The sequence below is a fragment of the Saimiri boliviensis genome, chromosome 16 (assembly GCF_048565385.1).
Source record: "Saimiri boliviensis isolate mSaiBol1 chromosome 16, mSaiBol1.pri, whole genome shotgun sequence".
In the NCBI taxonomy this organism is placed as follows: Eukaryota; Metazoa; Chordata; class Mammalia; order Primates; family Cebidae; genus Saimiri; species Saimiri boliviensis.
In genome coordinates, this window is record NC_133464.1 from 337596 (window position 1) to 363986 (window position 26391).

A 26391-nucleotide genomic window follows, 5' to 3' on the forward strand; every position below is an offset into this window, starting at 1 on the left:
AAAGACATAAAGAGTATTTAAAAAGAAGAGAGCAAGTCAAACTGTCTCTGCAGATGACATGATCCCGTATCTAGAAAACCCCATCGTCTCAGGCCAAAAGCTTTTAAAGCTGATAAGCAACTTCATCAAAGTCTCAGGATACAAAATCAATGTGCAAAACCCACAATCATTCCCATACACCAATAACAGACAAGCAGAGAGCCAAATCATCGATGAATTTTTATTCACAATTGCTACAAAGACAATAAAATACCTAGGAATACAGCTAACAAGGGAAATGAAGGACCCCTTCAAGGAGAACTACAAACCACTGCTCAAGGAAATCAGAGAAAACACAAGCAAAGGGAAAAACATTCCATGCTCATGAAGAGGAAGAATCAATATCATGAAAATGGCCATACTGCCCCAAGTAATTTATAGATTCAATGCCATTCCCATTAAACTGCCATCGATGTTCTTCACAGAATTAGAAAAAACTACTATAAAACTCATATGGGACCAAAAAGGAGCCTGTATAGCCATGACAATCCTAAGGAAAAAGAACAAAGCTAGAGGCTTCACGCTGACTTCGAACAAGGCTACAGTAGCCAAAACAGCATGGCACTGGTACAGAAACAGACACATAGACCAATGGAGCAGAACAAAGAACTCAGAAATAAGACCACACATCTACAACCATCTGATCTTTGACAAACTTGACTAAAACAAGAAATAGGGAATGGATTTTCTATCTAATAAATGGTGCTGAGAAAACTGGTTAGCCATATGCAGAAAATTGAACCTGGACCCCTTCCTTGTATCTCATACCAAAATTCATTCAAGGTGGATTAAAGACTTAAGTGTAAAACCCCAAACTATGAAAAACCTAGAAGAAAATATAGGCAGTACCATTCAGGACATAGGCACGGGCAAAGATTTCGTGATGACATCACCAAAAGCAATTGCCAAAAAAGTGAAAATTGACAAATGGGATCTAATTAAACAAAAGAGCTTCTGCACAGCAAAAGAAACGGTCATCAGAGTGAACCGGCAACCTACGGAATGGGAGAAAATTTTTGCAATCTATCCATCTGACCAAGGTCTCATATCCAGAATCTACAAGGAACTTAAACAAATTTATAAGAAAAAAAAAAACCATTAAAAAGTGGGCAAAGGACTTGAACAGACACTTCTTAAAAGAAGACTTACATGTGGCCAACAAACATATGAGAAAAAGCTCAACATCACTGATTATTAGAGAAATGCAAATCAAAACCACAATGAGATACCATCGAATACCAGCCAGAATGGAGATTATTAAAAAGTTAAGAAACAGATGCTGATGAGGCTGTAGAGAAATAGAAATGCTTTTGCCCTGTTGCTGGGAATGTCGATTAGTTCAACCATTGTGGAAGACAGTGCGGTGATTCCTCAAAGATCTAGAATCAGAAATACCCTTTGACCCAGCAATCTCATTACTGGGTATATACCCAAATGAATATAAATCATTCTATTATAAAGACACATGGATGCCTATGTTCATTGTAGGACTATTCACAATAGTGAAGACATGGAATGAACCCAGATGCCCATTGATGATAGACTGGACAAAGAAAATGTGGTACATATACAGCATGGAATACTATGCAGCTATAAAAAGGAATGAGATCATGTCCTTTGCAGGGACATGGCTGGAGCTGGAGGCCGTTATCCTCAGCAAACTAACACAGGAACAAAAAACCAGACACCGCATGTTCCCACTTACAAGTGAGAGGTGAAGAATGGGAACACATGGACACAGGGAGGGAAACAACACACACTGGAGCCTGTCGTGGGAGCCAGGGGAAGGGAGAGCATCAGGAAAAATAGCTAATGAATTTGGGGCTTAATACCTAGGTGATGGGTTGATCTGTGCAGCAAATCATCATGGCACATGTTTACCTATGTAACAAACCTGCACATCTTGCACATTTATCCTGGAACTTAAGATAAAATTAAATTAAAGGAAAAAAAAAAAAAGATGACCTGCTACAGAATGCCCTTCACAAGAATGAGACCAAGGATGAATTTACCCCCTGTACTCAGTGTGACTCAAGCTCATAGGAGAGTAATGGTCTAATGCTCATCTCCACATTTTACAGATACTAACACCACACAGAGGGTCTCTGGAAGTGCTGGAATGCCCCCAGATGTCTGAGCGCTCTGTCCTGTCCTGACCTCCAGCTGAGTGTGGGGCAGGGGCTGCTGGGCATGCTGAATGCAGGGCCTCCCTCCTTTCGGGCCCCACTGGATTGGAACAAAGCCCAAGGAGAAACCTGTAGCTCCAAGGAGGATGGGAATAGAGGTGATAGCAGATGCCAATGGCCAGTGATTTCTGAAGGTGGAGGGGATACAGGATGTGGGAGGTGGGGCAGGGTGAAGGGGCACAGCCAGAGATGCTCAGAGATGAATGGTGGAGGCCAGTGTCATCTTGCTGAGGGTCCTCAGAGCAGTGCTGAGCCGGGAGGTCAAAGGGAGATAGATGTGGGGCTGAAAACGGGTGGAGGGCTGGTGATTCCAGCTGTCCGTGAATAAATGTCTGGCAGCAGCCACCTCTGCACTCCGTGCCTGGCTGATTTCCCTGTGGAGAAGCCAGGAGGTTCCCAGGCAGTGTCAGAGGATTCTCATTCAAGGGCCTGGAGTCAGCAGCCTGGGTGTGGCCACAGCTTTTAGCACGGGTCTGGGGCCCCAGGGTAAAATCTTATTCTAGCATTGATTGCAGTGTTTCGGAAAGTGGGGGATGCTAGCCTGCTGCCGGCTTCTCATCCATCTGTCCTAAATCAAGCACAGCCACACCTGCTCTGTGGATCTTCTCCCAGCTCATCTCTCCACCTGGAGGACCCCACGGAAAACCCACAGCATCCCATATGAATGAGCCACTGGTGCTTAGACACGAGTGAGCACCCACACATCTCCAGACTTTCTGAAGAAACCAGCGACAGTGGGGAGGCTCCATAAAGGTGACAGCTGACCTCAGAGGAAACAGCTAAAGAAAATTAAGTTGAAGATCTAATTATTGTCCTCAGAATATTCAGAAAATATGCATATTGGTAACATAAGAACAGAATAGTATTTAAGAACAGGAAGAGAGCAGGAAAGACATTTAAAATATGATTGCTGAACTGAAAATCCCACAAAAGAGATGGACATTAGGGTCCAGGGAGGTTTCCAGAATATGCCTGAGAAAGACAGATGGAGAGTTCTCAAGGAGAGATTCCAGTCCTGGATGATGAGCTGAGGAACTGCCAGATGATGGAGTGATGGAATGATGGAGATGATGGAGATGACGGAGATGATGAAGATGATGGAGTAATGGAGTGATGGAGATGATGGAGTGATGGAGTGATGGAGATGATGGAGTGATGGAGATGATGGAGTGATGGGGTGATGGAGATGATGGAGTGATGGAGATGATGGAAATGATGGAGATGATGGAGTGATGGAGATGACGGAGTGATGGAGTGTTGGAGATGATGGAGTAATGGAGTGATGGAGATGATGGAGTGATGGAGATGATGAAGTGATGGAGTGATGGAGATGATGGAGTGATGGAGTGATGGAGATGATGGAGTGATGGGGTGATGGAAATGATGGAGTGATGGAGATGATGGAGATTATGGAGTGGTGGAAATGATGGAGATGACGGAGTGATGGAGTGATGGAGATTATGGAGATTATGGAGTGATGGAGATGATGGAGTGATGGAGATGATGGAAATGATGGAGATGATGGAGTGATGGAGATGATGGAAATGATGGCGTGATGAAGATGACGGAGTGATGGAGATGATGGTGATTATGGAGTGATGGAGATGATGGAGTGATGGGGTGATGGAGATGATGGAGTGATGGAGATGATGGAAATGATGGAGATGATGGAGTGATGGAGATGACGGAAATGATGGCGTGATGGAGATGATGGAGTGACGGAGATGATGGAGTGATGGAGATAATGGAGGTGAAGGAGATGATTGACTGAGTGATGGAGTTGATGGAGATGATGGAGTGACGGAGATGAAAGAGTGGTGGAGATGATGGAGTGATGCCTCTAGGCTCTCAGAAATCTGTTTTTATGCTAGACCCTAAATTAAGTGTGAGAGAAGAATGAAGGTGTTTTTAGTCTACTATGGACTCAGAAAATTTAGCCCTTGTATGGTTTCTTCAGAGCAAGTTGGCTGAATTTTGACTATCATAGTTGGAAGTCTGGGGCAGACCCTATCTAAGATTAGTGAGTAGAGAGTGGTGTAAGCATAGGAGGAGATTGGAAATGCCTGGCCAGAGGAAATAGTCGAAGTGGTTGCCACACGGGTGGATGGGGAGATGGTTGAGGCCAGCGCTGCCACCTCCCAGCACAAGCCCTTGGCATTTTTAACCAAATGTACATGTTGTGTTTCAATGTTGCTTTTGGCAGGAAGGCACGTGGGGCTTTCTGAGCACTGACACCGTCCCCCTCACATTGCCTTTAGTTGTCTGAGTGGCTGGCCTCCAGTGCTTCCGTCTGGTTTGAGTAAAGGAGGCTGCCCTGCTCCTGCCACAAGCATATCTGGCCGACATCACCTCTGCCTGTACGGCTTCCTCTCTGGTAGTTGTCTGGAGGTTTGCACTGGCAGTGAGAAGCCCAGGCCCCTCCGATTCTGCTCCAATTACCCACCCTGAGGGGCCTGGCAGGACCACCGTTTCCCCGCCACACCTCCACCAAAAGAACACTGGCTGGGCAGTCACTTGCTTTCCAACAAAGAGTTGAGGAGGAAAAACCTTTTCCTTTGCTCACTTTTGGTTTTTAGTGACAGGAGTCCTGCAAGTTGAACTGACAAAAGTAGATTAACAGGAGAAAAAGTGTTATTTCGTATGCATGTGGGGTCTTCACGAGATGAAATGAAAACCCCACAGCCAGGCGCTGTGTGCTTCAGCACACACAGTGGTGTCACGCGTCTTCTTCAGAGCCAGTAACAGCTTCTCTGAAATACCCTTAAATATGGCAAATCCTTGTCTTCAAAGGTAAATTTGAGTTTTGTTTTTCAATACAGACCAAAGTAATTTGGAATCAAGTATTTTACATGAAGCGAGTGATTCAGATGTGCCGTCACACTGACCGAGGAGTCAAAGTGCCCCCAGCTGCTGCGGGGACACCGGGCAGTGCCTGGTCTCATGCACTCGGCCTGCCGCCTGCGTTCAGGAGCGTCCCGGACAGCCACCTGCAGTCTCCCCTCTGACCTCCTCGGCTGTCACGTGGGGAGGACAGCGCTTCACACCGCACAGGGATCTGTTCTGTCACTTTGCCTCGAAACCGAGGGGCTTCCTTGGACAGTGACGTGGACGGTCGGGCAAATGGTGCAGCTGTCCCCCTGGAATTAGGTGATCCATGTGCACGGGGCACTGTGACTGCTCTGTAAGTAGCTCCTCTTATTTTTTTTAAGGATAGTTCAGAAACGACGGGGATTTTTGTTAAAGGAAACGGTGAGGTTGAGATGAACTCCAAAACAGCGCCCAGACTTCCCTCCACGCACGGAGTCTGCTTGTCCTTTTCCCCGTGACCTCCGGGCCTGGCCACAAGGTGCAGCTTGATCAAGGGGACAAAAGCGGCCCTGACACAAGCAGAGACCTGGGAAGTGCTTGGAAAGGCGTGGACGTCCCCACTCCTGCAGTGGAAACCTTCTGCTGCCTGCTGTGTGGACAGGCCGAGAATGAGGGAGTGAATGGCAGAGACCTCAGGTGCCCTGGAGGCCACGTCTCTGCCAAGGCCTCGAGCATGTGAGGGGGCCCTCCTATACCCAGAGAGCCTTCCAGCCAACCCTCCACATTTCGGGAAATCGTGCTGCTTCCTTTACGCCATCAGGCTGGTGATGGTTTGTTATATAACCAATTGAGAGATTTTTTTTTTTTTTTTAAGTTAAGAAATAAAGCTAAAGTTCTTCAGTGCATAAAATCCAGAAGGGAAAGAGGTTCTGTATGTTGACGGTAGAAAAGAACACAACACTGTTTTGTTCGTTTGTTTATTTGTTTGTTTGTTTGTTTGTTTGTTTGTTTTTTGAATGACTACCTCTTTGAAAATGCCTCTCTGAGAGAGGGAAAATTTATTATAAAAATTCCAGGTTAGGTTCGGGACCCATTTGTTATCTTCTCTTGGGCACATAAATCTCAAAGGAAAGTCTTCAATAAAAATACAAAGTTCTGCACAATTGAGGTCAGCAGTTTTCCTCCCCTCTGGGAGTAACAGATACTCCAGGTGAGTGGTTCTCAGGGTGTGGTCCCCAGGTGAGGCAGTCTTCCCACTTTGCCCTATGGCTGCTCCAGCGTGAACACTGGAAAGTCTCAGATCACAGCAACCCTCCTTTGCCCTAGCAGACTGCGGGGCTGTCTCCCTCTTCTGGGCCCAACCGTGAAGCATCACTTGGGAAGTGGATGAAATGGGAATTCTGGGCCCCACCACAGACCTGCTGAGCAGGATCTCTGGGGGTCAGGGTGAGGGTCAGGTCGGCTGGGCAGTGATGGTGCAGCTAAGGGTGGTCTCCTGGGTCCAGATTTAATCTGGAGAAGGCCTGGGGGGGACTGGGTTTGACAGAACCTGTCCCTGGTGCCAAGCGCGGGGGCAGAGCTGGAATCCCATCAGACGATGGGCAGACCTGTAGCGACCTCCACACACTGCTGAGGGCAGGGGTCTCGGCAGTGCTGCCTCCACCTGACTCAGGAGCGGGGAGCCCGGCGGCTCCAGGGCATGGCTTTCCAGGCTCCTCTTTTCACTTCAGGCGCCGCCGGTGCTTCCCGCGGGTGGCACGTGCGAATCGTCCCTGTCGGAAAATTCTGAGTCAAACCGGTGGTCGAGGTGGGCCGTGGAAGACCAGGTGTGATGTATTTGCAAAGCACTTTACACCGTCAGCAGTGGTGGAGGGAAACTTGTAACTGTCATAAATTCCACTTGAGCGGAGTCCCGGCGTTGGAAGGAGCATGGCCTTCAGCCCTGGTAACACAGATTGGTAAGCAGATGCCTTCTGAGGAAGAAAAATAAAAGTCGGCATTCTGAAGTTCAACACCTGTTTATTTAATCACATTCTAACATTCACTGAGCTTCGTAGGTGATATGCCAGTGTTGTCTGGTCCTGGTGGAACATATGAGCGGCCTCCACCTGAACAGAGAAGAAATGCGATCATTTGTGACAGACGTGCATGTGGCCAAGGACGCCGTCGCTCTCCTTTTAAAGAATTTCTTATGGAGAAAATTTGACACCAAGACAACGGCCCCATAAATTTGTGTGGCATCCCTGTGATTTTGCAGTCGCTGTGCAGGGAGAACCAAGTGTCATTTGTCACTTTCTGCCATCTGAGAAGTCACTGGGTGTGACGATTTCCAGGTGCAGCTGCTGTGGTCTTAGGGAAAAACCAGGACGCAGCGAATGCTTCTGAGCCCTTCCCGGCATGGTGGTGAACTGCAGCCAGAACACACCCAGTCCTGCCAGCAAAGGACGCTGCATCGACCACAGCAGCCACCTCGCAGTTGAGAAAAGCAACATAATGTCACCCGATGCACTAGCCACGACGCCTGCTACACATGAGCTCTCAAAACCTCGGCTGCCCTCACCGCTTCCTGCCATTCTGGAAGAAAGTTAAAATTGGAATTAGCAGGAACACGGGCCTCTCAGAGTTTTGAATAAATAGTGCTGAAACTCATCGTAGTAACTTAACTGAGAACCAGGCATCTTAGCTGGTGCTGCAAAGTCACGCAGGGCTGGGTATGCCCACGCCCTCTGGGAGAGCTGGGCCTTCCCTGCTAGCTCTGTAGACAAGGCAGATTCCAAAGGGCAGTGTGAATGTACTTGGAGTTTTAAAAAATTCTGTGAGTGCAAAGCCTTTGGATATCGGAGTCTGTCTTAAGAGAGTCTCAAGCTGATATTTACACAATTGTACATCTTAATATACAGTTTAAATGCTGGCATTTAGTTTATAGAAAAAAATATGAAGTAAAGAAGATCCTATCAAAAAATAACCAAATACTATCCAACCATTTTTAAAATGTCTGATTCTGACATGGGGAAAGTGGCTGCAGATGCTGCTGCTGCATGTCTAGCAGGTGGAAGAAGCTGGTGGAACACTGCTTGGGGCCTGGGTGGATTCTGGGTTCTCCTGGGGGCTGTGTTGATTCTGGGTTCTCCTGGGGGGCTGGGTGGATTCTGGGTTCTCCTGGGGGGCTGGGTGGATTCTGGGTTCTCCTGGGGGCTGTGTGGATTCTGGGTTCTCCTGGGGACCTGGGTGGATTCTGGGATCTCCAGGGGGGCTGGGTGGATTTTCAGTTCTCCTGGGGGGCTGGATGGATTCTGGGTTCTCCTTGGAGGCTGAGTCAATTCTGGATTCTCCTTGGAGACTGAGTTGATTCTGGGTTCTCCTTGGGGGCTGGGTAGATTTTGGGTTCTCCTTGGAGGCTGAGTCAATTCTGGAGTCTCCTTGGGGGCTGGGTGGATTCTGGGTTCTCCTGGGGGCCTGGGTGGATTCTGGATTCTCCTTGGGCCTTGAACAGTTGCTTCTTTTTACCTGTCTTCTCAACTCTGTGCCTTAAACCAACTTAACAGTCAAAGAAAACAAAGAAAATTATATGTGCTCCCTACCCTGGGCCTTCTTAATTGTTTGTGGAATTCTGGAAAATTCACCAGCAAGGCTGTTCCCTCTAATTTCGTGGCTCAGAAACTGTTTTTAGGCTTTCCATCCCCTTGACATTGAAAGCTTGCCAAACTCTGACTTCTGTGATCTTTGATTCACTGCTTAAAATAGGTCCTGGGCATCGGTTTAGATCAGCTGCCAAATTGGAAAGTCCTGTTCTCAGACACAGCAGTGATTGTGATGCTGCCGGCTGCTCTTGCTGGGACCCACCTTGTGATTCTCATTTGGGTCTAATCATCTTTTTTTTTTTAAGTTCCTTGTTACAGTATTAAGTTGCTTGTTTGAATGGACATGTGGGTAATCTCTGTGTGTGTGTGTGTGCATGTGAGGTCAGGCCAGGGGAAGTCAGGCCCCACACGTGAACAGAAGACCTGCCCACTGGTCTCTGGAGCTGTTCTGAGGATTCAGAGTGTTTCTTCACTGCTGCCCTCAGGGGTCTTCCTCGCAGAGAGCAGAAGGCAGGGACTGCCGGGGCTGCCACTGGCCATGGCTGAGACTGAGCATTCTTTCAAGGATGGTAGATAAGGGGGTGGGCACGGGTGAGAGGAGTCTGAGCATCCCGGAAGTTCAGTCTATTTCGTCTTCAGATTTGGATTCACTCCCTGTGGTTTAGAAATGATACTGTACGAGGTTAAAAACAAAACAAACAAATAAAAAGCCTGATTTTCAATTTTCAGAATGAATGAGGAGAGTGCCTGGTGGAGACTGGACTGCTTTTTCTTCTTCGGTGGGGGAGATGAATTTCAGCTTCTGTGAGCACGGTGTGTGGCTGGAGCCTCTAGCGCCGCCTTAGAACCGCATGAGAACACGGATGCTGGGGAGGAAACCTGCAGGAGAGGAGCGCAGGGGGACACAGCTCGGACGCAGCAGAGGCAGCGTTAGGAGTGACTTCGTCCCACGTCCCCGATGCTGCTTTCACAGCCACTGGGCTTGGGCTGAAGTGTTGTAGTTAACCTGCTGCAAGGGCGGAAGCCCGGTCGGCCCAGTGACCCCGAAGCCGCACAGGAGCCTCCCCTGTCAGAGGCCGTCATCAGGGGCAGCCTTGGGGAGTGGCTCACGTTCTCACTCATCCTTATTCTCCGCTCTCTCCTGACCCCCAAGCTTTCTTCAATCCATCTGAAAGGGGCAAATATGAAGCTTTGAAGGACACGGCCCCTCAAAGACCCCACATCCTGCAAATTCCTGGGGGCTGCTCAGGGAGGGCACAGCGAGGCCCCCGGGAATCAGCCCAGCCTCTGTGCCTCGGGTCCTGGACCTGGGCGGGTGAGTCCAGGTGCCTGGAGCCGGAATCTGCCCCAGCCCTTCACGGAGCCACATCTCAGGGGACCACTCAGGGCAGGGTGCCTGTTCCAGCTGCAGAGCCTTGAAGCCCGGCTGTGCTCACCTCTGGGGTGGGCATGAGAGTCAAGAGGCAAGAGCTTGTGGGGTGGCAGCTCTGGACCCTGAGCTGAAGCATGCACCTCTCCCAGCCACACGTGGGGCCCCCATGGCCTCCCTTCAGCCCCTTCACAGGAAGCACGAAGATGGGCTGGGCCAGGCAGGGGAGTTGACTTGAATAGGGCATTTCAAACTGCCAGTCACTACCGGCCGAGGTTTAAGGAATGACTCTGGAAAAGACAGGGTGGGGGAGGGCAGTGAGACACTCCCAGTGGGAGGAGGCCCAGAGGAGCACTCCCTGCATGTCACTTCACAACAGGGATACACGCTGAGAAGGGCCTGTCGAGGTGATTTCACTGTGCGGGCCTCACGGTGACGTGCGCACGCCCGGGTGGCCAGGCCTCCTCACAGTGAGGCCGCGTGGTGCAGCCAGGGCTCCCATGCCACAGACCTGCGTGCAGGCTCCCATACTGAACACCACAGGTGGCTGCAACACAGTGCGTGTATGCAGCGTGTGGTATATGTGTGTATCTAAACACAGCTAGCACGGGAGCGGGCAGTGAGAACACAGTGCTCCAATCCTGTGGGACCACCCTGGCTGACCAAAGCTTTGTGCGGTGGTGTGCGACTGTATTTCCACTGTGTGACAGATATCAGTGACCCCAGAGCGTGGGTTGGTGTAATTTCATAAACTCTGTAAACCTATGGAATTGAGTTTTTAGTCATGGCTCTGTTCAACAACCAGCTTGCAGAATTCCTGAACACATAACGATTGTCCTCACGAGCTAGCACTTCCGGCACAGCCGCTGCTCACAGCGTCTGGTTGAGGGATCTGACACTCATTTAGAAGCTAAGTTCACTAGGTTAGTCTAAGAAGCTAGAACAGAATGTAAAACACCAGGATGCAGCCTGTCTAGTTGGGACAAACGATGTTTCATGAAATTTTTGCATGTGTGTATTGGGCCCTGGGCTGAGGTGTTTTTGCTTTTGTGGGTCTTTCAATAGGTCGGACACATTGGCTCCTTTTACCCCTGGGGCTGGTTGGCTTGGAGAGCAGTGGGGCGCCAACCGGCTGCCCGACAGCCATGCCTCCCAGAGGGTGGAGAGAGCCTGTTTGCAAAAAGCCTGCTTGCTTCCTGAGGGGCAGACACAGTGCCCTGAGAGGGAGAAGGTTCTGGAACAGGGGGCCCAGAGGAAAGCCTGCAGCAGAAGCCAGGGTCACAGCGCCGGGCAGCTGCCCTCCACCCCTCTCGGAGCCGCTGTGAGGCTTCCTGCAGTCAAACCACGAGGACAACACTGTGCCCACAAGACCTTGAGGTTTCTCCCAGCCTCAACCTTCCTCTCATGACAACAGGCACCCGTTTCCAGTCAGGGCAGGGCTGGTAAACACGAGGTCACACCCTTCCTGTGAGGGAGGTTCAAGTTCCCACAGCGGAGGCCTTGGGCAGGTGGGGGCTGTGGCAAGAGCAGGACGGGGCCACGGTGCTGGTGTCCATGCCACGTCGTCCTCTTGCTTTAAACAGTTCTCTTTTGAGATGATTGCAGATTCACACACAGTCGTAAGGAACAATGTAGAGAGCCTGGGCCCTTCACCCAGTCCCCCCACAGCGGCAGCTGGCAAAGCAGGGAGCGGTCACCAATGGGATCCAGTGAGCTGCGGGGATGGCACCAGCCGCACCTGCGCTCGTGTGCGTGTCAGTGTGTGTACGTGTGTGTGTGTGTGTGTGCTTCTGTGTGTAAGGGAGGGTGTGTATGTGTGAGTGTGTGTGAGTGTGTGTGCGTGTGTGTGCTTGTGGGTATGTGTGAAGGAGGGCGTGTGTGCATGTGTGTGAGGGAGTGTGTGTGAGCATGTGCATGTGTGTGTGAGGGAGGGAGTATGTGTGCATGGGAGTGTGCTTGTGTGTGTGCATGTGGGTGAATAAGTCTGTGTGCTTGCATATGTGAGTGTGCATGTGTGTATGCATGTGTGCGTGCATGCGTGTGAGGGAGTGTATGTGTATATGTGTGCACATGTGTGTGCTTGTTTGTGTGAATGTGTGTGTGTGCTTGCATGGGTGTGAGGGAGTCTGTGTGCAGGTGTGTGCTTGCAGGTGTGTGCTTGCATGTGATCCCACCAGCATCTCTCCTGTTCCTTTTCCAGCCGCAGCCCCCTCCTGCCACCTCCCTGACCCCCGACCCCCAATTGCTGACATGTTTTCTGTTTCTGTGCCTTTGTCATCTTGAGGTTGTCTCCCGTCACTCAGCCCACGTCCCCTGAGGCTGGCCTGCAACTCTGCTTTCCCCGTGGCCTTCACTGCTGAGGACTGGCTGAAGGTCGCCTCCAGTGTTTTGCTCTCACAAATGCATCTGCAGTGAGCATTTGTGTTTTCATGCATCGCACATTTTGAAGGTATTTTCCTCCTTCAGAGGGAGGCAACCCCCAGCTTGAACACGCCTATGAAGGGCGGGAGGTCCAAGGCCACCTCCCCACCCCTGGGCCAAGCTCCCTTCAGGCCTTCGGGGCACAGGACAGGGAGGAGAGGGAGTCAGGATGGTCCTAATCCACAGCCTTCCTGTGGGTGGGAGGAGGCTGAGCCTCCTGCAGGGGCTCCCTGGGGATGGCTCCCCGACAGATTGTCAGCCGAGGGGCCCCAGGGATGGTGCCATGCCTTGGCTTCTCTTCTGTGGCTCTGTTGTGGTTTATGTTGGCACAAGAGTTAGATCTGCAAATCCACCAGGGGCTCGACGAAGTGTGCAGTGGCAGGGGGATGGCGGAGAGAAAAAATGCCCGCCCGTGCTCCCAGAAAAAACCACCTTGAGAAAAGCTACCTCTAGCTGACTGTTTCTTATCTGCCAGACATAGGACACCCACCACAGGCAACTCAGCCCCGGCACAGCCCTGCAGGCAGGCACTGCTGCCAGCCACCGTTTACAGATGATGAAATTAGGAGACAATCTGGGGAGGTGAGTTAGGTTCACAGGAAACTCTGAAGAAATGAAAGGTAATTTATGCAGCAATGCGCACTCCCACGTGTAACAAAAGCAGCCGTGGTCACTGTCACAGTCAAGGCGCCTGGGATCTGTGGGCCGAGTGGCATTCACAGCATCCGCTCACGGCTTCTGCAGGGGGGCCCCCGAGCGGCTCTCTCTGCCCCCCCACCTCCACCCTGCACAGTGTGGTGGTGAATTTCCTGCCCCACCCCTCCCTGAAGCTGGGACGTTGGTGACCGAGCTTGTGAGGCTCCAGGGTACCTAGGATGGGCCACTCGGAGAGATGGGCAGCTCTCCTCAGCCAGGCAGGAGGTTTTCAGCCCTCTGCGCGGTGCCGTCGCTGTGTCTACACCCACTGCTACCCGCATCGAGGGCTCCCTTTGGTGGCTCTTTCTGGCCTCACCTTTCCACTAAACCAGCCCTGGGCAGGGGAAGGCTGCGGAAAGACACGCTCTCCAGCGGGCGGGCGGTGTGAGCGCCCGAGCTCAGGGCCACATTGTGCTTCTCTGTTATCCCAGAGGGCCTGGCAGACGGACACGGCCCACATGCTCAGCGAGCTTGTTAAATAATGAGCTGCTTAACAGAGCAAATGTTCAGATACATGTACGACCACTGCATAAAACTGTGTGCGAACGTGGATAAAACCTGGAAGGAGAAATAATGCTGGGGTCACAGCGGGGGGTGCGCGAGGGCACAGGTTTCCCTTTTTAATGTTTTTTGTTATGTAGGGTCCCTCCATCTAATGTTTCCCAGAACGAGCAGCTCTCAGAGGCTGTCGATGGAATCCATTTCCAGAGCAGTGTGAGGCTTTCGCTGCATTCTCTGCTGGGTCTCCAGTGATGGTCCCTTGGGTAGATGCAGGACACCCCACAGCTCCAGGCTGTCTGTGCGCCCTCGGAGGCTCTGCTGTGGGGCCTGCAGTGTCAGAACCGGGCCTTGACAGGAAATGCCCATCCCAAATCATGTCGACCAGGCACCCCTCTCCTTTTAAACTTAGGGCAAAGATTTGAAGCCTAGTTAATTGCTGACTTCAGGGGTGTCCTCTAAAAGCAACTGAATGTTTGGCAAATTAGGGTAAAAGATAAGTTAACTTTATTAGGACAAAAAATGGTCATTTTGATAGAATGGATTTTATAATTAGCATCAAGGCATGACACAAATCCATTCAACAGGTGAATGCATTTAAATACATGGGGTTCTATTTTACTATTAGCTCAGATTGACATTGTAATTAATCAGATAAAATCCCATATAAACTCAATTAAGGTTTGTTATTAGTGAGGACAGCTAGGCTTGGGCTATGCCAATGATCCCCAAATTTTATTGGCTTTACACAGCAGAAGTTTACATGTCACTTGCACAAAGACACTGGCAGACCCAGCTGCCCTCAAGCGGACGTCTGCAGACCCAGCCACTCTCCAGGACGGCTCCCGTCTGTGACATCTGCAGACCCGGCCCGGCCGCCCTCCAGGAAGGCAGCCATCTGCTTGGTGACTTGGCAGTCTAGGCTGCTTCTTTCCTCTCTGTGCATTTCAAGAAGACAAGAACGAGACCATGATGCTCCATTTCCAATCCTGATGACCACTGCTTCATGTGGGACATTTCTTTATTTTACAAGTTCAAAAGGCCACCCTAGCAGCACGGAGCACCTCCCAGGTGCTAAACTCTGTGTCATGGTCAAATGTGCCCCTGTCAATGGACTCTAACAGCATCGGACTCTACCTTCTGCCTCCCGAATCCAGCGTTCTTTGGATCCAGTTCTGTATTTACCCCTGGCTCATGCTGCTGCATACCTTTTGGTTCTGAAGCTCCTTGGCTGATTGTCTCTTCCTCCATTTTCAGCCACAGCACTTCTCCAGCTTGCTGATGCTGATCTGGGGGAACTGAGCTGGAGGTGGTGGCGGGCATGTCTGTGCCATCTTGCAGAGGTCTCTGCAGCATCTTCAAGCACACAAACAGCATTTTCCCTTCAGAGGGAGAAATGTGACACCTCTTCAGCCCAGCAGATTGACAGGAATCTGGGATTCAAGATTTTTGAGTGCATTCACTCGGGTGACCCCATCCCAAACCTCAGGGCCTCCCTTCTTCCCAGCTGGGGTCCAGACCTTGGAACAGCACCTTCCGAGTCTGAGCACCCGGCCCTGGAACAGCACCTTCCGAGTCTGAGCACCCGGCCCTGGAACAGCACCTTCCCAGTCTGAGCACCCGGCCCTGGAACAGCACCTTCCGAGTCTGAGCACCCGGCCCTGGAACAGCATCTTCCGAGTCTGAGCACCCGGCCCTGGAACACCACCTTCCGAGTCTGAGCACCCGGCCCTGGAACAGCACCTTCCGAGTCTGAGCACCTGGCCCTGGAACACCACCTTCCGAGTCTGAGCACCCGGCCCTGGAACACCACCTTCCGAGTCTGAGCACCCGGCCCTGGAACAGCACCTTCCCAGTCTGAGCACCCGGCCCTGGAACAGCACCTTCCCAGTCTGAGCACCCGGCCCTGGAACAGCACCTTCCGAGTCTGAGCACCCGGCCCTGGAACAGCACCTTCCCAGTCTGAGCACCCGGCCCTGGAACACCACCTTCCGAGTCTGAGCACCCGGCCCTGGAACAGCACCTTCCGAGTCTGAGCACCCGGCCCTGGAACAGCACCTTCCGAGTCTGAGCACCCGGTCCTGGAACAGCACCTTCCGAGTCTGAGCACCCGGCCCTGGAACAGCACCTTCCGAGTCTGAGCACCCGGCCCTGGAACAGGATCTTCTGAGTCTGAGCACCCGGCCCTGGAACAGCATCTTCTGAGTCTGAGCACCTGGCCCTGCAATAGCGCCTTCTGATTGAGCACACAGCTCTGGAACAGCACCTTCTGAGGCCGAGCACCTGGCATTCTCTGAAGCTCTGCCTTCGGTTAAGTCCTGGCTCTGATCAGCTTTTTGGTTCTCCTCTGGCCACAGGAGATAAGTGTCTTACATGATGAGTGTCTTACACAGGAGATGAGTGTCTTACATGATGAGTGTCTTACGCAGGAGGTGAGTGTCTTACACAGGAGGTGAGTGTCTTACACAGGAGGTGAGTGTCTTACGCAGGAGGTGAGTGTCTTACATGATGAGTGTCTTACACAGGAGGTGAGTGTCTTACACAGGAGGTGAGTGTCTTACGTGATGAGTGTCTTACACAGGAGGTGAGTGTCTTACGCAGGAGGTGAGTGTCTTACATGATGAGTGTCTTACACAGGAGGTGAGTGTCTTACACAGGAGGTGAGTGTCTTACGTGATGAGTGTCTTACACAGGAGGTGAGTGTCTTACACAGGAGGTGAGTGTCTTACACAGGAGGTGAGTGTCTTACGCAGGAGGTGAGTGTCTTACATGATGAGTGTCTTACACAGGAGGTGAGTGTCTTACACAGGAGGTGAGTGTCTTACGTGCCACCGACGAGGCTGGTTAATGTGCCACCCTTTTGTTTCAGGTGGTGATCTTATTATCTTGCCCTCAGCAGGAGCCACCTGATTCCATAATCCATGGGTCTGCGACTTTCCCGAACTCTCCAGCACCCGAGATGCTGCAGCTGCCAGTGCATTCGCATCCAAGGGGCTCCCATCCCGGCTGCCACCGCTGGAGATTCACTGCTGGCCCCAGCTGGCCCCTGGAAACAGACACCAAAGCGGAGACATGTGTTGAGCTTACCTGCAGGCCTGTGAGGGTGGAGGGGTGACAGAGAAGCAGCTCTGTGGCTGGGCTGCCACGGAGGACTCTGCTGTCCTCTGCGTAACACAGGAGCTGGGTTGCTTCCAGAGTGGCCCAAGGGGAAGCATAGTCTGTGTCGTAAAGCAGGGTTGTGGATGGCACCTAGAGCACCACTGCAGATGCCACCCAGGGCCAGTGCTAGACATGGAGGCTCAGGGTTGGAACCAGAGGTGTCACCTTAACTCCTGTTCAGCCCTGGCGAGCACCAGGCATGCAGGGTCTGAGGACAGGAGAGGCCTGTGTGGCTGCAGGCTCCCAGCAGTCAGGGGAAGAAAGGCCATTAATTATTTCAGCACATGGAACCACTTTTTAGAAAGCGAAGAGAAAGCAGTGGAAAAAAATAGGCCTCTATCTTCATGAAGCTCCTGTTCCTCTGTATGCAGTATGCGTGTGTGTGTTCGTGTATGTGTATTCACGTAGGTGTGCGTATGTGTGTGTGTATGCATATGTTTGTGTAGTATGTGTGTGGTATGGCTATGTGGTGTGTGTATGTGTGATGTATGTACGTGTGCATGCATGTATTGTGATGTATGTATATGCGTGTGTTGTGTTGTGGATGTATGTATGTATATCTGCGTGTATATGTGTGGTGTGTGTATGTGTGGTGTATGTATGTGTGTTCATGTATATGTGTATGTATGTATATATGTAGTATATATGTGGTGGATGTATGTGTGTGTATGGATGCATGTGTGGTGTGTGTATATATGTGTAGGGCATATGTGTGGCACTGGGTGCAGTGAAGTTTTGTAAGGTAGAGGAGGGAGTGCAGAGTCAGTCTGTACACACACCTATATGAACACACATGTACAAACACATTCTTCAGAGAGGTCAGGGAGGAGGAGACATGAAGACAGAAGAAAGGGAGGGTAGGGCAGCACCTGCCCACGCTGGGGTCCGCAGGGGTGCTGGGGGGGACTTGCCCACGCTGGGGTCTGCAGGGGGACTGGGGGGGACTTGCCCACGATGGGGTCTGCAGGGGTGCTGGGGGGGACTTGCCCACGATGGGGTCCGCAGGGGGGCTGGGGGGTCTTTCCCCCACTGAGCCGCACTCCATACTGGGGTCTGCAGGGCGACTGGGGTGGCACCTGCCCATGCCGGCTTCTGCGAGGGGTGGGCTGTGTGAGTTTCCCCGGTCCCCACCGTGGGTCTGCAGCGGGTGCCTTCGTCGCGTCTCGGGAGTTGGGGCTGGGCGGGGGATTCCTCTCCAGCCAGGTCCTCGCGCGTGAACTTTTCTTTGCCAAGTTCGTCTGCGAGTGAATCGCTCAGCCTCGGTCAGCGGGCCCGGGCAGGGCCGGGGACCTCCCTTCGTCTCTTCCGCCAGGAGCCCGCGGGGGTCCCCTCCCCTCAGCGGCCACTCCACGGGGCGGGGGCGGGGGCTGCGGCCTCTGGGAAGCCGATCCCTGCGCCCCCCGGTCCCCTCCGCCCGCCCCGCCCTGCAGGGCCCGGGCCAGTGGGGAGCTGGGCCGGGCCGCGGGCGGAGCCTCCTGGTCCCCGCCCTCGCCCTCGGCCGACGCGCGGTCGTGCGGGCGGGCGGACCCTCGGCCGCGCTCGGGGCTCCGGCGCCGCTCCTGCTGCTCGGCCCGCGCTGCCCGGCTCGGCGCGCGCTTCGGGGCGAGGCTCGGCGGGCGCGGCGCGCAGCATGGCGGTGGAGGACGAGGGGCTCCGGGTCTTCCAGAGCGTGAAGATCAAGATCGGTGAGTGTCCGCCGGCGGCGCCGCCCCCGACCCCTTCCCTCCCCGGATCCTTCCCGGGGACCCCGGCGGAGACGCTCTCCAGGCGCGGCGCGCTCCCCGCAGAACCGCGGGTCCGGCCCCTCCCGGGCTCCCCGCGTCCCCCGGGCTCGGGCTGGGTCGAGCGGCCCCGAGGGACGCGGCTCCCTGCGCCTCCCCTGCGCCCGGAGCGCCCGGGTCCCTCCCTGGCAGCGGCGGGGGAGGTGGGGTCTCCGCCGGAGGGGGCGTCTGTCCGCGTGTTTGCGGGGCGCGCGCGCCGGGGGCTGCCGGGCGCCGGCACGTCAGGTGTCAGCTCCGCTGGCGTCGGGGGCTTCGCGTCTGCGTTTCCCGCTGCGCCCAGAAACTTCCTTTCGGGGAATGTGGAGGCTCCTTCACGCCTCTCCCAAGGGGCGGGCTCGGGCGCCTGCTGCTGCTGTGCGCGCGCGACTGTGCTGTGTGCGCGCGTGTGTGTTTGTGGGTGCGTGTGTGTGCACGTGCGTGTTTGTGTGGGTGCCGTGTGTGTGCATGTTTGTGTGTCTGCGCATGTGTTTGTGTGTGTGTGCATGTGTTTCTGGGTGTGTGTGTACATGTTTGTGTGTATGTTTGTGGGTGTGCGTTTGTGTGTGCATGTTTCTGGGTGTGTGTGGGTGTATGTGCATGTGTTTGTGTGCGTGTTTGTGGGTGTATGTGTATGTTTGTGTGTGTGCATGTGTTTGTGGGTGTGTGTTTGTGTGCATGTGTGCGCGCCCGTGTGCTGGTGGGGCGCCCTGGCTGAGGGGTCCCGCGGGGCAGGGAGACCCCGGACCCACCCGCACCGAGTCCCCTTCCACTGAGAACTGTCGGGCGCGCTGGTGGCCGGCGGGGCCCCCGAGGCTGCGGCTTTTCTCTGGGTTTCAGCAGCTTCTGAAGTGGGCTCTGGGAAGCGTTTCCGGAGAGGGGCTGTGTCTGGACTGCTGTTTTATCTGGAGGGATCTGCTTTTCCCTGGCGGTTTTATCTCGGGAGAGTGATGTGGACGTTGTCCTGCGCCCCCAGAGGAAGACCGTTTCCTGCAGCTGCCGTTCCGTTTTCACGCCATGAATGTGCCGGACCGCGGGGCGGCTCAGGCTGGAGAGGCTTCCAGGGCCGAGCGCCGGGTCCTCGCGGTCCTTCCCCCTCCGAGCCGGCCTCTTCTGCGCGAGCAGGCCTGGGGACAGGCCGCGTGTCAGTTGTTGATGACATTCGATGCTGCCGGAGAAATTCCGGCTCCCCCAAATCAGCGGGCTCTTTCCGGTTGGCTTTATTTTGGTTTGCGGAACATCGCTGAGACACTGTCTTGATATTTGGCACAGAAGGCTGCAGCGAGAACGCGGCAGCACTTCCGCCTGGAGTAGTCCAGAGGGGAGGGATTTCTTTTGTCAATGTGATTTAAATCCGCTGTCACTTTCATACAGGAAAGCCAGGGCTGGCGCTCCCCGAAGTGTCTGGGGTCCCCGTGCTGTGGGTGGGGAGAGGCGTCGGCCCGCGGGGGTCAGTTTGCTGCCCTTTCCTCCAGCCAAGGCTGCTTGGCTCAGAGCGAGTCCCGAGAGGTGTGAGAAGCCCCGGGCTTCCTCACCCCGGGCGCAGGAGGGCTGGAGGTGGGTACCCCTGTGGGGCGGTGCCAGGGCAGCGGGCAGAAGTGGCCTGGGCTTTGTGGCTCAGGGCTGGGGGGTCCTGGCCGCTGTTTACTCCAGGAAGGGTTCTGGTGCTTCAGTCCACGCGAGGACTTTACAGAAGGCATGGGAAGTCAAACAGGAGGGTGAAGGAAGACCAGAGTCTCAGACCAGATACTCAGACCCTGAGTGTTCCAGAGGGCAGCGTCATCGGCCTGCGGGCAGGCGGAGGCCACCTGGTGGATCCCTCGGAGAGGAGGAGTTCTGGAGGCTCTGAGCTCCACTTAAACAAGCCTGTGAAACCCTGGCTCAGCTGAGGCTTAGGCTGCTAATACCACGTGGGGCCTGGATATTATTTGAACCTTTGACCCTCCCGAGGGCGGCAGCAGTGAGGACGGGTAGAGATGCTGGAGTGCCAGCCGCCCGACTCTCTGGATGCCTTGCCAGTGAAGAGGAGCCCCATTTCCTCTCCCCTCCAGAGGCCACCTGTAGGGCCGGCTGCCTGGGTGGTGTCTGTGCCCCGAGTAGCTAGGGGCGTGCTGGGAGGCAAAACTCCTCCTGAGATGCAGTCTGGCTGGAGACCCCGAGGGTGGCCTGTGGGCGTGCTGCTTTGGGCTTAGTCTCATGTAACTGTGCTGCCGGCCTGACACCCGGCGGGGGCGCAGGCTGACCCTGAGTGGTGCAGGTGCTGGGGGCCGCTCAGCTCCTCCGTTTCTTTAATCTGACTTCATGGCCAACCTTGGCTCTGACTTGCCCTGCCTGAGTCCCTGGCCTTGAAGGTGCTGACGAGTCGGTGCCCCTGTGGTTGATCTGAGGGTCCCTCATGGTCATTCACCTCCGAGCCTCGTCCCCAGGCATGCTGGGTTTTCGCCAGTGACTCTGTGTGACCCAGGGCCGGTGTCTTCCCCTTCGTAACCTCGTTTTCCGTTTCCAGAAGGCAGGCAATGATTGTCTGCTGTATCCGGTGAGAACTTACGAGGCAGTGCCATCCGGGCTTCAGCTAGCACCCTGCCCTCAAGTTATTCCAGAAGCAATTCTAGTAGTAGTGTTACTAAAAAGAGAAGGCAGGACGTCTTTGCGGGGATTGGGAGCTTTTGCAAAGGTATAGGGGCAGGGCCTTTTAAATTCCCAAATAGCTTTGAAGCGTGTGGTGGTCTGCAGTCTCGTTCAGACGCTGAAGTTGGGAAAATCCTTCTCTCCCCTTCCTCATTCTTTGTCCGCCCACCTTTTGCAAGTGAGGAAACGAGGAAGCACCACGCAGAAGTGAGGTGTTTTCATGGGAACAATCTGGAAGAATCTTTCTGGGCTTCAGTTTCGTGGAACCCTTGTGGGTCTGTCCTTCCGTGCACTCACACATCTGAAACACTGCGTGTCTGGGAGCAGCCATCACCTTTGACAGCAGAGTCTGTGTATCATGCATGACTGAGTCACACTTCCTATGCCATCGGCTCTGAGGAAGCCAGTGCTTCTGACTTTCCGTGAGTCAGGGACCCACAGGGAGGGCACTTCCGCCATGACCCCGGCTGGTTTTGGGGCCCCGCCCCCGAGGTGCGTGGTGCTTCCTCCCCTCCCAGCGATGCTTTCCGTTTCCACAGTACTTACTGCTTGTTTTTAAACGTGGCACCTCATCGTGATGCATGTGCTCAATAAAGAGCAACACACAAGGAGTTTCTCTCAATCTCTTAGAAAAAAGCCGCCCTGCAACCCAGTACAGGAAAGGCCCTTCTGCCATGGAGCTGGAGGCAGCCATGTCCTTGGAATGCTGCCCGTGGGGGGCCTGGCCTGCTGCGTGCTCTGCTGTGGGGCTTCCTGTGGCTCTCTGGTCGCTCCCTTCTTTCTCCTTTGGACTCAGCACCCCTGGCTCCACGGGGCTCTCAGTCCCTTCCTGTGAGGCTGGAGCATGTCCATGAAGAAGGCCCACAGCCAGTCTGGCCCAACACGGAAGCATCAGAACCACTGGTGCCTGCAGGCCCGTGGGGCACTGTGGGTGGGGGGCGCTGGGGTGGGGGGCACTGGCCTCCAGCCCAGCCATTCCTCTCCTGATCACAAACAGAATCCCACCAAAGCAGGAGGGGTGGCACCGGGTGAGAACAGGGAGAATGACAAGCGGGGTGCCTGGGGGCCCCCTGGGCTGTGGCTCCCTGGCCCCAGCTCATGGGCTAGAAGATCAGAGGTCAGGGCTCCAGGCCAGCTCTGCTGGAAGTGGCAGCTGATGTCCCCCCACGGGAGCTGGAGGCCGCTGGTCACAGGGCTTTGCAGGCATCGAATTAGGGGGTGATCTGCTTAGTAAGGGAAGGTACTGACAGTGTCTCCACAGGGCCAAGGCTCACTCGGGTGAGGGAGGCGCTCTGTGACGTTGGGTGGGGGGGGCTGTGGCTTTTCCCGTGTCTACCTGACAGTATAAGGGGCTCAGCATCCGAGATCTTAGGTTCCCCTAATGCTAAAATTAACTTGGGTATTTTATTAACCGAGCTCAGCTAAGCTGCCTGTGCTATTTTTAACCCTGAGGACGAAGGCACAGGGCTCCCTGCACCTGGGAAACAGCAGGGGTCCAGCCTGGGCCCGGCTTTGCCTGGGAGGGGACTGGGCTTCCGTGCGTGTGGGTGTGCAGGTGGGGTGCCAATGCGGAAAGGTGGTTTCCGTGTATCGGCTCATTTTATCTCAATTCTTGAAACGCCATGACTTGGCGGTGGAGACAGGGACACCCACATACCTAGCTGGCCCAAGCGGCCCGGCCTCACGCGCTCTGGGATCTGAGTTCTTCTTCTCCTTGCCGCTTAGTACTGTCCGTTAATTTTCTTTTCTTGGAGATTGGACTTTGCTATGTTGCCCAGGCTGGTCTCCAACTCCAGGCTCAAGGGATCCTCCTGCTTCCGTTTCCTGAGTGGCCGGGACACAGGTGCTCAGCACGGCAGCCTGTGTGTCAGTCTAGAGAGCTGTTTCTTCTCTGGGATCTTGACCTTGAATTGGGGGTTCATGGAGGGCTGGAGAACAGCGAGACTCGGTGACTTTAGGCAGTCAGTGTTCAGGCGTGGAAGGAAGGGGCTGCCGGTCTGTGGGGGCGGACAGAGGCCTGGGAGGCCCGAGACACAGTTTGACCATGCAGAGACGATCCTTCGAGCAGGGCCACAGCCGCCCATCCAGCGTCCGGGCCTGTTAGCGAAAGGTGCCTGGCGGGTGGGCGAGCCGGGGAGCCTGGGCCCGGAGGCAGCCCTGGGACGTCCTCCCTGGAGGGGAGTCTGGCGTTGGTGGGAAACGCTGATTTGCCTCTTTGAAGCTAACGGAAGCGAATGAGGCATTTGGAGGTCATGAGCGCAGAGCGATCGACAGCGTCTACCTGGGCTGCCGACTGCACTTTCTGGTGGCGCATCGTGCTTTAGACATAGACGTGTACGTGCTTGGAAAGGAGACGACCTTTGGCTGCAACAGCCACGAGCGGGGCAGCCGGTGCTGCGGTTTGGAAAGTGAAGGCCGCTGAGTGACGGAGTGAGGCATGCGGGCTCTGCAGCCTCGGCAGAGGGCTCCCGGGGCCGTCGGGAGACGCGGACGTCCAGACACACTTGGAATCAGACACCCGACGCTGCGGGCTGCCCACGCCGCTGAAGAATTCCCTCACCTCTCTCTGCCTTGGTTTCTTTGGGAGAATGGAGGCCAGTGCCTTTTTTGGAGCAGTTAATGAGACTAGGTGAGCAAAGATCTGCGTAGACAGGAGGTATTTATGATTCCAGTAGAATTTGAAGCATCTGTTAGTCTGTAATGAATCAGGCTTCTATGTAAGCACATATGTAAATTGAAAAAGAGCTACACTTTAATAAGTAGGAGAGTGTTCAGATGTGGGAGAGCTCACTCTGGAGAGGTGGCTTTGGTTTTTGGTTTTGGCTGTCTGGGAGCGTTAGCTTTGAACTTGCCCCCAGGGAAAGAGTGAGGCCTCAGAAAGGGAGGGCATCATTTTGGGTTGGGCTGGTGTCATGAGGTGCACAGTCTGGCCTTTGAGGGGCTCAGATAATTTGGCTGTAGGGACCAGTGGGACATGTGGATGGGCCTCTGGCCTCTGGGTGGACAGAGGGGGGCACACTGGGGCCCGTGGGGATGTGATGTCACGCCCGGCAGGTGCTGGCACCTCTGGAGGGTGTGAGGCTGGACAGCGGCTGTAGACTGTGGTGGGGGTGGGGTGGGCAGTTCACTGAGCACCTCTAGTCCTGCGCAGGCAGACGCAGGTCAGAGCAGGGGTCTGTGCCGTGCAGGGAAGGAGGAGCTGGCAGTGTAACCAGAGCTTCTAGCTTTCACCCGCAGGTCAAGGTGATGAACAGACATGTCTACTGCAGCAGCGCCTGTGGCCAGTGGCTGAGCCAGCAAGTCGCAGACAGTAGAAGCAGAGTTGGGGTCGTCTGCGTGGCCCCACCAATCTCCTGTCCAACTGTCATCCCCACTGGTGGAAGGGGGTCCTGGTGGGACATCACTGGATCTGGGGGGTGGGTTTGTGAATGGCTCAGCGCCATCCTCCTGGTGCTGTTCTTGCAACGTGAGTTCTCGTGAGATCCGGTGGTTTAAATGTGTGCGTCCCCTCCCACCTCGCGCCCTCTCCTGCTCCTGCTGTGGGAGACATCTGCTCCCTCTTCACCTTCCGCCTTGACTGGAAGCTTCTTAAGACCTCCTCAGAAGAGGTGCCTCCATGCTTCCTGTGCAGCCTGCACAGCCGTGACCAAGAAACCTCGTTTTTTATGTTACCCGGTCTCGGGTGTTCCTCTATAGCAACGCAAGAACAGCCTGATGGGTGCTGGCAGCTGACAGGGCAGTGATGTCACGGGCATCCACACGTGGGCCGCTCCGGCTTTCAAGGAACTTACTAAGCCCAGGCCAAACCCGTGGACTTGCAGGCAGGTCCGCGGGATAGGAGGAGAAAGAGGCGAAACGAGAGTCCTTGTCTAACTCCACCCCCAAAAGAATGATGAACACAGGCCAGCTGAGCGCACGCAGATCGGCGGTGAGACCCACAGGCCTGCTGACTGGATTACCGTGGGATTGCAGGAGCGCTGAGGTGGGAAGAGAGCGAGGCAGGACACACGAGGTCTTTCATCGCAGCTGGTACATGTCTGTATGTGTCGGTGTGCAACCGTGTACACGGGTGGGTACATGAGTAAGGAACAAAGGTGGAGCTTAGAAATCTCCGTGTCACACGTTGCAAGAACCACGTTGTCTGCGGAGGACGCCAGGGCGGAGAATAACTTGCCTGCATTCAGGAAGGTGTGCTCTGTGTGGAGATGCGCGGTACAGGTGGGGCCGTGGCTCCGTCAGCCCGCTGCGGGCGTCTGGCAGGCACAGTGAGGAAGCTGTGGCTGGTCCCTGAGAGGCAGGCCCAGGCAGGCTGACGGGGCTTTGGGGCTCCAGCCTTTGTGTCTGAGAGGCTCTGGCACAGGGGAAGGGGAACTCAGGGTTACGTCACCTGTGACAGAAGGCCCGGGGTTTCTCTGGTTGTGAGGCGGAGTCCAAAGTGAACAGTTACAAACATTCAGGCTTTGCTGTAGATGCCCAGGAAGCCCCCTCCTCAGCCTGGAGCCCCGGAAGACAATTTCCCCAAAGGTTATTTGTCAAATGGGATGAGAGTGTCTGGGAGACTTTGTTTTTTTGTGAGTGTTTTATTAAAAATAGTGGTTCTATTCGTGTCTGAAAATATGAGGTGTGTTTCTGCATGCAGGGCTGGAATCCCCAGGCTGTAGCTCTAGCCGCCCTGAAGTTTGGCATTATTAGTGTTCGTTTCAGATAAGCCTGAATCCCACACTTGGAACAGTCACCCGAATCTGAGGCTCAGTTTGTCCCTTCCAGGGACAGTCATGTCCTGGTGGCATCAGAACATGGCTAGTAGCAGTGGCATGTCTCAGGTCCCAAGAGACACTGTGGGCGCTGGGCCAGAAGACCGAAGCCACGCTCGGGACAGAAGCAGAGCCCTGACCCGGAATTGACTGAGGGACGACGCTGGCTCCGGTTCTTTCCTCTGCATGTGGTTTATTTTATGTTATCCAAGTAATTTCCAACCTGTAAAGAATCGCCTCTCTTGGCCCTGACTCCCCACAGAAAATTCCAGAGGTTAGTAACGGGTCTAAGTCTTTCCCAGACGCCATGAGGATCCTTTTCGCTCGGGACCTGCATGCAGGCCCGTCCCGTGGGTGCCCCCCTTGCCCCGGGGTGGGCCTGAGTCCTGAGCCCCGTGCTGAGAGCCGCCTCCCTGCTGGTGCTCACGGCGTGCCCGGGTGGGACGGGGGCTCTGAGATGCTGACAAAGCTGGGGTGACTGTCACTGTGTCTGTT

At 54.3% G+C, this 26391-nt stretch overlaps 1 protein-coding gene and 1 long non-coding RNA gene across 3 annotated transcripts in view; one reads left to right on the top strand and one right to left on the bottom strand.

Annotated features, from left to right (window-relative positions):
* Positions 1–14093: 14093 nt before the first annotated feature.
* Positions 14094–18215, bottom strand: LOC141581570 (uncharacterized). The gene is made up of 3 exons (XR_012514261.1): positions 17889–18215; positions 14807–16644; positions 14094–14536 (listed from the first exon to the last, which is right to left on the bottom strand). It is a non-coding gene; the product is annotated as an uncharacterized LOC141581570 (long non-coding RNA).
* A 46-nt stretch (positions 18216–18261) lies between these two features.
* RASA3 (RAS p21 protein activator 3) overlaps positions 18262–26391 on the top strand; it is a 137129-nt gene continuing 128999 nt past the window's right edge. Inside the window, exon 1 of one of the 2 annotated variants that reach the window (XM_074387374.1) lies at positions 18262–18442. In XM_074387374.1, the coding sequence (XP_074243475.1) occupies positions 18388–18442 (55 nt within the window). In that variant the 5' untranslated portion in view covers positions 18262–18387. Of the gene's footprint in view, positions 18443–22095; positions 26171–26391 lie in introns of those variants that run through there. The other variant, XM_074387377.1, reaches the window with a different exon arrangement.